At 42.8% G+C, this 12,424-nt stretch overlaps 1 protein-coding gene across 2 annotated transcripts in view; it reads right to left on the bottom strand.

Annotated features, from left to right (window-relative positions):
* Positions 1-12,424, bottom strand: part of NDFIP2 (Nedd4 family interacting protein 2) — a 248,265-nt gene that overhangs the window by 125,553 nt on the left and 110,288 nt on the right. Inside the window, exon 4 of one of the 2 annotated variants that reach the window (XM_086934814.1) lies at positions 10,683-10,742. The exons of the other annotated variant lie outside the window; for it this stretch is intronic. Within the exon in view, the coding sequence (XP_086790940.1) occupies positions 10,683-10,742 (60 nt within the window). The remainder of the gene's footprint in view (positions 1-10,682; positions 10,743-12,424) is intronic. 2 annotated transcript variants of the gene reach the window in all.

Raw genomic sequence — 12,424 nt, forward strand, 5'->3', positions numbered from 1 at the left:
TCCAGCTACGAAAACCCCCATGCAGCATAACCCCCGATGCACCTGATCCCAACAAGGCCACCTCGAAAAACCTCTCCTGCACAACCCTACAACCCAGTACCAACCCCCCCAGATGAAAAGAAATCCAGGGCCGGTGGGAGGGAAAAACAGAGAAACCCCCCAGGTCGCCTACAACCGGCTGCTAGGTCACTACCACCAAAATGGTGGGTAGTTTTCCCAAAATGTCCAGCTAAATATGTACCCAGCCCAAAGGTAGCCCAAGAAAAGCCCAAAAGCAGCCCACAAAGCCAAACCTATGTACCCAGCCCAAAGGTAGCCCAAGAACAGCCCAACCAGCCCAAAAGGAGTCCACAAATCCCAACCAGCCCAACTGAGGTGGTGGCATTAGTGGCTAGTTGCCAGTAACTTCTATGGAGTGGTAGCAATGCAGGGGATACAGGATGCTGAAGTTGCGCAAAGATGCTGTGCGGTCGACAGGGGCATTCCTTAGGCTACTCCTAGGTCTATGTTCTTGGTGAGGCGATTCCAGTCACAGGGGTTGACGTTCTTTGAAGTCCTCTCAGGTTCAACAGATGTCCAGTCGCCACTAGACTATCAGTCACCCAGTACAGCCAAGTAAGTGGTTTCCTTCATAACTCTCCTGGACAACCGAATTGCATTCAGATGACTCTCCCGAGTCCAGCAGACTTGGGTGCAACTTTTGAGCATCAGGTTCTGGTCTCTTAGGATGTGTGGCGGAAAGGAGGGATGATCCGGTGATCTTAGCCACCAACTTGCTAGGCAGGCTACCTCAGCTTTTGTAGTCCTGTGCTGCGAACATGAAGTCAACCAACTGACTCATGGAGTTAAAAATAATCTGGTCTGCATCTCTTCTGGTATCTGTTTTAACTGTAAATCTGTAGTTTTTGTTATCTTATGTGTTTTTCTTGTGCTTTTATGGTCATGTTATATGTACCGAATAAAGCTTCATGAATTGAATTGACTCATGGAGTCTCTACTTATGGTTGGGGTCTGGGAATGTCTTCTCCTTGAACAGGGCACAGCAGACACTTTTCTTTTCTTCCGTCGCCGAAGGTGCAGTAGGTGCAATTCAACTCTACTTTGCCAGGCCATGGTGCAGCATGGCAGTCCTTTAGTCCTCGAGATCTGAGTTCTGAGAGTCAGGGGTATCCCTTTATGCCCAGAAAGTGCACTCAGGGAAGGCTACAGTCACTAGCCATGGGTTACAAGGTTCCCTCTCGCCTGATGACAATTTCCTGCCCTAGGGGTGTGGCTATCTGGAGGCTACACCTGCACTGGAAAACTGGTTTGTCTGTGTTTTAGCCGATCTGTTTCCGATGCCAAACTGCCTATCCAGACAAAAGGTCAGCCTCTCTTGAGTGTGGTAACCATTTACTCCTTTGAAGCTCACCTTTTGGGCTAACACCCATTATAAAGACTGGAAATACTGAAGTCAGTATTCAGCTTTGAGAAACTTTATGATTAGTAGTTTCATTTTTGCCAATAGTTTGAAATACTTTTTTCACACTTTTTTAATCAATGATTTAAACTGAAGGACAGGCAACGCCAATAGCTTGGTTCTCACATTATAAAGGCAAGACCTATTGCTTTGCCAATACTTATCTTCCATAGTGGAAACTATCTGCACAAACAAATCCCTAAAGTATCTTAAAATTGACTTTACAATTTTACAATAACAAGATAGAAAGCTTTTGGAAAACATATCCATTGACTTTGGAGTTGGACCAGAAGAAAGGTGTAATTAACTGCCAAAATGGACTGAATTATATGTGATTTTGATACCAGTGGGTCAAAAAGCCACTATTCATACAACACATTCCAGAAAAGGAAAGGAAGCAACATTTACTTCTGTAAGCAACATACTATTAAAGGGGATATGTAAAGCAACAATGTCGCTTTGCTAACAATTAGTTGCACTCTGATTTTAACCAAAATGGTCAGGTAATACAGTCTGCATTAAGAAGCCTACAGATTCAGATTTTGAGATTGAGTAAAACAAATAAAACACTTCCATATTAAACTGCTCCTTTAATTTGTGCAAAGTAAGTCAATACGAGTCAGACTTCGGTTGCAAAACACAGGATACTTACATAGAAATGCAGGTACCCTGCTTCATGTCCTAGAAATTGACTCCACGTTTGATAAAGGTGAATTACAACCAATAAACCGATAATGAACTAACACTTGTCACGATCCCAAGGGGCTCTTAACCACATCGCTGCTGTGGTTATTTTTCCTCTGTGCTGGAAATTGCCATTTTGCTGGTGTCATGACGAGCTCAGCTCGTCATCAGCACAGCTCAACTGTGCCTCATGACGAGCTGAGCTCGTCATGAGCATGGAAGGGGTTAAAAGACAGGATCTTTTCTAATATATTTAACCTATGCTAGATGAAGAACTTCATCAAATGATTGAGGAAATCATGTAAATCTATACCACAACAATATCGGAAAAAAAATAACATTATTTTAAACAGCCCAGTATCTATAGTTTTCAATCTCTCCCTGTGCCAATTAGTCTTCTTTCTAAAAATGTCTTTAATGCTGGAGCTCCCATATGACTTATAAAGTCATCAATCTAATATTTTGGTGCATTATTCAGTTTGATTTATGATGTGGTATCTTATAAAATACTCTGTTATATAGACCACCTGATCCAGTGGAGCAGATGCACAATGCTTTCCAATCAACAATAGTTATACAGTTTAGGTACACTACTGACAATTACTTGCTACATTCCCATAATACGTCGTTGTAACATCAGATATCAGGTTAGCTACAATATACATCATGTGCAATGTGAAACACAACTAACACCTGGACATTTTTGTTGAAGAATGGATATTTCCACTAGACCAAAAATCACTTGTAACATAAGAAACATCAATTCATTTAAAGTCCTTACAGAAAGCATTGTAAGAGAATGCTAAACACTGTAAGAGTTCCAGAATATGTTTCATGGGAATTCTCTTTATCATGACTTTAGGAGCCAGTGAGTTATAAACTAATAAAAACAACTGGGAGAAGAATACATTGTTAACAAGTAAAATAAATATTGTATTTTACCATGGTATATTTCTATCATGTAAGCATTCCCTGGAGCTGGTAATGCAGGATCACTAAGGGAGGCTTTTGAACTAGGATCACTCTTATGAGAGGAGCGATCAACATCCGTGGAAGCCCCTCAAGCGAGTAAGTAGGCCAAGAGCCCGAGAGTTAGTCAGGTCTAGTAAGTTGTGGCAGGTTGAACAGATGAGAGGTGATTAGCTATTGCTAAGCTTTCTGAGCTGGAATTTGAAAACAGAAGCACAGTTCGGTACAGGTCCTAGAGCATGTAGGGTGGTTCCCACATCCGGCTAGGATTCACTGTACCAAGGTGTACATGAAGCAGATGTCAGAGCAGTAGCAAGGTCTCCGAATGTACACAGTGGGGGCTAAATAAAACTATTTGCGAGGGGCTCTCCGCAACAGCATCTTGCGGAAGGCATATGGAATACAGTTTCAACAGATCCAGAAACCGTAAGGAGGAGGAAAAACCTAAATGTGGTAAAGGGAAAGTTCTGGGCCTCTAGAAGGACAAGCAATGGCATACCCAATAGGTCTCGCCTTTGGGACTTCATAAGTGTTTACTTATCCAGAACAATATCCTTGGTGCAACCACATCAATTGTTGCATGGCAAAACACTTATAAGGTCCCAAAGGCGAGACCTATTGACATCCCCTCTTATCACTCGTTCACTTCATGCTTGCTTGCTTCCTGTATAGCGACCTGCTGCTGTTTGCTATGGCTAGATTCGCAAAATAGAAATACCGTTTACATACCTATCCATTGGCTTTAGGTTGAATGGCAGAACTTGCACTTGGGCCTTCGTTGCACCCCTGGCCTCGCCCACTGGTTCGGCTGTGATTGGATTTGGGGGAGCATCAAGGCCTGGTCTGGTGCCCCTCTGCTTATTGCAAAAACCAGTTGATGGACAGAATGCAGAACAATGTCATACATTCACCCCGGTACAGAGATCTGAGCCTAAATCCATCGTTTTTTTGCACTCCACACCACCCCAGTTCAGACATGGCCATATGCAAATCAGCCTTGACCCTGTGCCTCATGGGAACAGTCCAGCCCGAACTGCCAAGCCATGTCTTTCCTGGACCGGAATCAAGCATCCTAGGACCGGTTTCTGGCTATCAGCCGTCTTCAGTCAGGATAGCTTGACTCCAGTGGTGTGGAGAGCATGGGACTCACGTCTGAGCATACCCATCCCACTCGGGGTGACAAATGCAAAAACCACAGTTGATGGACAGAATGCAGAACAATGTCATACATTCACCCCAGTACAGAGATCTGGGCCTTAATCCATCGTTTTTTTGCACTCCACACCACCCCAGTTCAGACATGGCCATATGCGAATCAGCCTTGACCCTGTGCCTTATGGGAACAGTCCAGCCCGAACTGGGCGAGACCTATTGGCTCTGCCAATGCTTGTTCAACTATGCATCTGGGATCCAGAACCGAAGTCCCTATTAAGTACTCAAATTGGCATCCCCTCTTATCACTTGTTCACTTCATGCTGGTCTTGCTTCCTGTATAGCGACCTGCTGCTGTTTGCTATGGCTAGATTTGCAAAATAGAAATACCGTTTACATACCTATTCATTGGCTTTAGGTTGAATGGCAGAACTTGCACGTGGGCCTTCTTTGCACCCCTGGCCTCGCCCACTGGTTCGGCTGTGACTAGATTTGGGGGAGCATCAAGGCCTGGTCTGGTGCCCCTCTGCTTATTACCTCATCAGTATCCAGGGTGGGTGAGCGTTCTGGGCAGCGGTGGCGGAGGAGATGGTTGTGATGCAGTGTGTGAAATGGGGGCTCTATTTTTAGGGTTCAGGGGGTATTGCTATATTCCTAACAGGAAACGATTTGAAGTAGTAAGGCGAGTGATCAGTGAATAGCGGTGAGCTGGAATAAAATGAGGGAAGGATGCAGTCACTGCTAGGGGAAGAGAGGAGAGCGGGGGATCTTAGAGGGGGCTTTAGGTGGAGTTGTCGAGGAGGTGTTAAATGATCTGCGTGGCAAATTAACCCAGGACCAGAGTTCCTCAAACTGGGGGCTTAAGTGTTCCTGGGGGAGGCACCAGGCTCTGGGCAAGAGAATCACCATGCTTTTGTTTAAAGGATAAACAATGAGCGGCATTAAGACACTGTTTAATGGTCTATCACTGACACAACTGCAATGTTTAAATATGTTTAGACCTATTTAAACATTGCCAATGTAACAGGATAATTGGGAAATTGAGAGGGCGTGACTTTTTTTTTACAAGGGGTAAAACGTTTGAAGACCACTGCTTTGGGCGATATCTGTGATCGGATTAAGTGGTATCACTGAAGAGCCCGCAGGGGTGCAGATTTATCCTTGTGTACGTGGTGGGGGTCCTCCTGCTACGGAAGGGGTGGGTCATTGCACCCTGGTACTATGACGACTGAGTGTTACTTTTTCTGATCTGAAAAGATAGAGAAAGCACCACAGCTAGAATGCCAGCTCTTAGAGGCAGCCAGTCCCTGGGTCTTAAAAAGGGGTGAGGTGGTGCAGTCCACATACGGCACCCATGCACACAGCATTCCTTGAAGGAGTAATGCTTGCCTCTCTCTCCCAGAAGGAGTGAGGAAATGACAAATATGAAAGCAGAGTATGTAGGTCCTCGAGGCTGGCAGAAGAACGCGAGAATGGGTGCGCTCCGTTCTTCATTCAATAGTACGCTATCTCAGGCGTGTATGCCTGGCTATCAGAAGTGACCATTTACAACAAACCAATGTATTTGCTTTGTTAACATGTTTACCTTGGTGGCTTAAATTTAATCGGTGTTAGCAAATTAAGCCCCGATCTGCCGGTGTGCCACCCAGAGTACGTGGATTAACCAGCTGTGCACATTACTTCAGCACCCTGGATGCGGAGGCCTGGTGCCGCGGAGGGCCGAGTGGTCAGCCTGCGAGGGCTCAGAAAAGCAGAGGAAGTCCGAGGCCCCAAGGGCTACCAGCGAGGCTGGTGGGCTCCTAGGATCACAATGAGGATGGTGTCCAAGGTTTGCAGAAATGTGGGTGGCTTGGGAGTAGGTTGGAATCTTAGGGCAGGCGAGCAGCTACACAGGTTGGTTCGTTGGGGGGTTGGGTCTTTAAGTAAGTTGCCAAATTAGGTACAGACACTGAGGTACCTCATTCATTACGAAGGGCAAGCTAAGATGACGTGGGCAGTTGATGAAATAAATGAGGTTTCATGTTAAGCGCGACTAACACGTGTGTGTCCCGCGGAGTGGGGGTAGAATCACCACGAAAGTGAAAGAAGTTGCCGCTATAAGGGTGCCCACGAGATAGCGCCTGTGCTCGTAAGCACGCGCGTAACCGCTCGTTGGTGGCCGGAGAAAGCCTTTGGTAGCACTCCAAAAAGCCAGTTACTAAATGTCTCACTAGTACAGCGCATGTGCTGGCTCTAGCGAGTGCTAAAAAATTACCAATTCTGGCACACTGCCATGGTGATGTGTCCAGTCCTGCCAATTTGAAATGAAAATCTGCAGAGTGAGAAGGAGCTGTGGTTCGGAGAGGGAGAACTAGCTGACAGGCAAAACTTCTTCTGTCCCCTGCTCAAATAACCTCCCCCTCCAAAAAGGGCCAAAAACAAAAGGCTGTTGAAGATGTTTCTGATGTCCTGGGGTGTTTTTACACCTCTTAAAGGACATCAGCTGGTCACAGCATCAAGAGACAAGCTCGAAATCCACTCTTTGCAGTGGTTTACAGCTCGCCTGCTATGCCACTGTGCAATATCGTTCCCACACTGGTTGACCGTGTGAACGGGGCTGAAATCGTGTGACACACAGTAGCACTGTGTAAGCTGGCAGATCTGTATGAGACTTCAAAACAGCAACTGAACAGAGAAGGTAAACAAGGAGAAGTCAAAGAGAGGTGGCTTCTAAGATTGCTTTAAATGAGTTACTGGAGTAGAGTCCTATGAATCACAGTATGCATATGCCGTGAAAATATTGTTTCTCTAGCCACAGAGAATCAAAGGGGCTTCTTTTAATATATCTAGGATATTTTACTTGTTTTATCTGTCTTTATGTTTATATAAAGGATATCATATTATCTCTCTTAATTCATCATCTAATCAGACATGAGAACCGAAATGTCTGTGGACTAAAGGTTCTTCTACGTGGCTTTCGAACAGTGTTAATGGATATTTTTTACGTGCAAAGAAAACAAAAAACACAAAATACACCTTTGAGATCAGGCAGCAGTGGCACAATACAGAATGCAACTTTCTAAGCTTAAGAGTACTTTTTATTTTTCCCAGGAAATATAAGTGTCAACACAAGCGGACACGTTTTAGAAAGTTGACCCCAGATGGTAAACACCTTATATAAAGCCCCAACTACACATCTTCTATAAAATGAGCAACTGGCCGACATCTATAGAGCTCCAGTGCTCCTTTTGTGAGAGTGTTGGTCCCCAAAATAGCTGCTAAGAAGCCCATGCCAAGTGCAATTAAACATTGGCACGTCGAATACCACGGCTGCATAGGCATAAAATCCACCTCATGCCTTTTTAATCCACTTCCATACACTTCCTGTTCGTCTATCCCACTCTTCCACGTTCCAGGTTTCTGCCTCTGGAACGGGTTTTCCACCTTCCTATCCTCCGTCTTTTTGATGTGTTTTTCCTGATCTTGCTCTCAGTAAACATCTGATGCAGAACAAGAAGTGCCAGTCGCCAAAAACTAAGTGTGTTTGACCTCCACCGGCAACCACCATCTCAAATTAAGCACTGGCTCAGCACACCCTAAAAATAATATTTTAAGAATTTCAACAGTGAGCATTAAATCTAAGAAAATCTTTATACTGATGTGTTTCATCCAAACAGGTGTAATCAGGTTGCTCAACAGTAGTTTAAAATACAGAAATGGTAGTAAATGAAATAGTATGTGGAGGCTGGGAGAAAAACGGGAATGGTGTCAAAATAAAGAATTGAAGTGAAAACAGGACAAAACATACCCTAAATCTCAAACCTAGAAAAGGAAGGTTTTTTGGACAAACGCCCATTATCTTGATGGGAAATATGTGAACAGTTGCTTCATATTCAATTAAAATAGGATTCCAAAATCGCAAGTATAAACTGGGATGGAAAAATGATGTGTCGCCAGGAAAAATGTGGAAGTTGACACTGTGAATGAATATGGTGAGCCCCCAAAACGTTTTCACTTGTGGGAACTTTCGGATTTTCACAACTATTTGCAATGCTTCTCCACTCATCCACTGCACTTCGAAATTTACACATTTCACGTAGAGGCAATTCATGGGATAAGTGTAGGAGTCACCAGGTAGAACCCTTGGGTGGCAAGGCAATGGAATGTGAAAAAGTAGGGAGAATAAACAAACAAACAAAAAAATGAACGTTGCCACACTTTACTCAAACCATACTGCTAAGGATTGCCTACAGGCAGAGGGTTAGATCTGAAGTGCATATGACACGCACCAGGAACACTATGAAAGTTGTAGTTCCCCCTGGAGGAAGCCGAAAGGGGTTATGAATCGCAATTATTGCAAGCTAAGCAGAAAACAATACAAATCGCTACTTCTGCGTAGAGCACGTTTTTTTAACAAATTGGGCCCTATGTAGGCAGTACGCCTTTGTAGCACAGTAAGAAAACTTATAATTGTGCTGACTGCAAAGAGACTACTGAAAAAGCAAGCGGGCTCACAGTCCAATACAAAATATTGTAAAACAGTAACAAATGGCAGGCGACATAGCGGATCAAAATGTAATTAGCCTGCACTTATTTCCAAATCAAAACAGCATTAACAGGTCACAAACCACAATGTAAGCCTTTGTTGAAAATAGGAACAATTACTCACTGAGGTCGTTTAGTGTATGGCTGTAAATTATTCTCCACAAAGGAATTACCATACCTTCAGACTATTGAATCAAAAATTTGGAAAACAAATGGTTGGGCTTAGCAGAAAGACAGTCAACAGTGGGATGAGACTCAATTGGGATTGACCAATAGTGAATTTAAGGGCCAGCAAAGGACCGTGAATTACTTGTATAGCTTGTTGAAAGTTGAAAATGGGTCATTCAAGTTTTGGTTAAAAAGTCATCCACAGCATGACAGAGGAACCTCTGCCAAACTTCTGCCCAATATTACTAAAAACCTTGATATGGAAACGTTTGTTAACAACAAAGTCAGTTCCGTAGCATGTAGGTCAAATACAGATTATAGAGGGTTTCCCAACCTTATTTTGAAAATATTAAACTTATGAATATTGGTGATTGGATGCTGAAACTCCGACTGGGTCAAGTACCAACCCCTTTTGAACTGATAAAGCCCTGTGAGGATAACAGAAAGAATGATATAGTGGGAAATATTTGTCATTTCTGTTCTAAAAGCGACCGAGTTTGGTTCACCTTTTGGTTTTCTGCTCTACATTTAACAGTGAGCGAATTTGCTTCTGCAGAGATTTCGAGAAATTAACATCTGTCATTTACCATATTTGCAATTATTTCTTTTAGATATTGAGAGGATAAAGTTGGCTGGGGCGAGGTTTGTGTTAAGAACTTGATGTCTCGGATGAAGTGTTATTCAAGCGCACATCACTTTTTAATATTTTGCATACGGTTTCATCAATTTTTATGGAGAGTGTTTACAATGCCATGTGTGACTGTTTGTGCGCTTATATTGGGCCTGGTTTAGATTTCGGCGGATGATTTACTCCGTCACGACGGATATCCTAATCACCGAAATATAAATCCCATAGGATATTATGGAATTTATATTTCGGCAGGTGGGACATCCACCATTGTTGCGACAGAGTAAACCGTCTAGTGAATTCTAAATCAGGCCCATAGTTTTAAATTGCTATCCATTATATTAATATCAGTAAAAGGGTTTTGATGGGAAATGTATATACCACATGTCTTTTCTGCAGGATTTTAGAACCTTTTGATATAGGGTTGCAATCAAAAGGTTAAAATAAAGGGGTTTCTGAAGGATCAGCAGTTGGTAATATGATGTGGTTCATTCTAACTGCCCTGTTTGAAGTTTTTATGGTTCTATTATATGTTTATTATTGTCAGAAATGATGTACCTTTAACTGATTTGTTTGCATGATTTAATAAGGGTGCTTCTTTAGAAATGTATTTATTAAAGCAGATTTTTGCCCTAAATTAATATACAGCTTTATTAGTCTATAAATTATGGGTGTAATTAATGTCAAATCTTTGAGTGGGATACATTTTAGCAGAGGGGAATGCAATGTTAACTATATGATTGCTATATATATATATTTGTGTTGAGTTATTGGCACATTATCAAATACACTGCGGCAAACCTCTTGAGAAATGAACAGATCCCATTTAAAGTCAATCTTCGGTTTCGCTACTTAGAAATGCAGCCATTATAGTCTTAAAAATTAGTATAATTCAGAGGAGAGATGATAGCTAACTGCAACACAGTTGCTTTACAACTTTTGAGGTATAATATAACTTCTAAATGCTATACATTACAATTTTATAAGCTATAGAAGAACATTCTATAACTCTGGCAGAAAAGAAAAGCAGAAGCGGCTGACGTGCCCACAGGAAACGCACACACAGCAAATTCTCAACTAGGTAGAACTGTTCCATACCTCTGGAGGACTGAGGAATATTTCATCAAAGAGACTCCTAGACTCCCTAAAATGGCCGTGCTAAGCATGTAAAACAGAAAAACACAAGACTGAAGAAATGTAAAGCAAACGCCATTAGTGCACACAATACTAAACATTTAATGTGGTGTTAATTATAAACATTTTCAAGTCACATCGAAAGATATTGGGTACACGCCTCTCATGACTCAAAGCTAGCAAATGGCTGTACCTCAAGTAAAATGTGCAGAGCATCACTAAAAAAAAAAAGGTTACGATGGACAGCAATTTAAAAAGCAAATCAGTTACACTACTCCAGCGCATGCTACATTCTCTCCCATGCCACCAGCATTTTAGTTATCTGCCCACCTGACTGCAAATAAAAGTACATATATGCAGTTATTGAAAGTTACTGGCATGAAGCAACAGTGGCAAGTATTAACCTTAGGTCATGGCTGGAATAGTAGTGAACACCAACACAAGGTTTCGGATATTTGTGGACATACCTTTAAAAAAACACTATGCAATAAATACAATATAACCACCAGAAATGGCAAGAAAGGGTGCTATGAGGGTATATCGTGTAAAGAACCATCATTTTCAAAACCCTATTTTTTTCTACCCTCAGATATTCTCACCTAAGATTCCCAACAGCTACCTACCGAGATGGCTGGTGTATTATTCAAAGAAGAGGCAAAATATGTTCATAGACTGGTCAAATTTAGTATGACTTGGAGGTATATTAAGGGTACCAAATGAACCAGTTACTTACCTTCGGTAACAAGCTTTCGGTGGAATCTCTACCCATATATTTCTCATCCTTAGAATAATTCCCAGGCACCAGACTAGATCAGGATGCTCTTCCCCAGAAGTGCTCCACGCACCTGTAGATGGCGTTGTGCAGCTTCACACTGACTTTGTTCCACCCTGAAGTTACATGACAAAGCTGATGTAGGTGCCACCCCTCACTGACATCAGTTTGGACTTTGCACCCCATGACGCGGAACCCAAAAACGAATCAGAGATACCAGTGTGCAGATCTCTGGTTAGGGGCCTTTTTAGATGGGGGAAGAGACCATTCCACAGAACTAAGTAACTTGTTGTTCTGATGGATATATCTAACCTCAGTTTCATCACCTTTGAACAGATACCAAAGTAGTACCTCACAAGGTGGAGTGTCTGTAGAAAGAGCTCAGACCAAAATGTCCTGCAGGACCGAATGGGCGAAATACCCTTCTTGTCGGACCTGGCTGTCAACGCAATAGTGCTTCGTGAACATGTACACAGATGTCCACGTCACAGCCTGATAAAAGTATATAACAGGCACTCAACAGGCCAACGGTGTGGTACGAGCCTTAGCCCTTGTGGAATGGGTTCTCTATCCTGCTAGGGGCTGCTTTTTGGTCAGTGCATAGTCAATCTTAATGCATAGGACTATCCACCTGGACAAATTCTTTTTCTGCACAGCATTGTTTTAGCTTGCCGCAGAGAACACTACAAAGAGCCAATCATCCACCTGATGGTCTTTTGTTCGATCAATGTAAAAGCTTAAAGCTGTTTAGGGGGCCAGTTGATGGAGTCTCTCCTCTTTCGAGGAGTGAAGCAGAGCAAAGAATGTTGGGATGGTGATGGATTGCCCTAGATGAAATTGAGTTATGGATTTTGGAAAAAAATGATCGCCCTGATCCTCAGTGGCAGTTTACCTGGAAAAAAGGCAGTGTAGAGAGGTTGCACTGAGAAGGCCT

Source organism: Lissotriton vulgaris, chromosome 8 (genome assembly GCF_964263255.1).
Source record: "Lissotriton vulgaris chromosome 8, aLisVul1.2, whole genome shotgun sequence".
Taxonomy (NCBI): Eukaryota; Metazoa; Chordata; class Amphibia; order Caudata; family Salamandridae; genus Lissotriton; species Lissotriton vulgaris.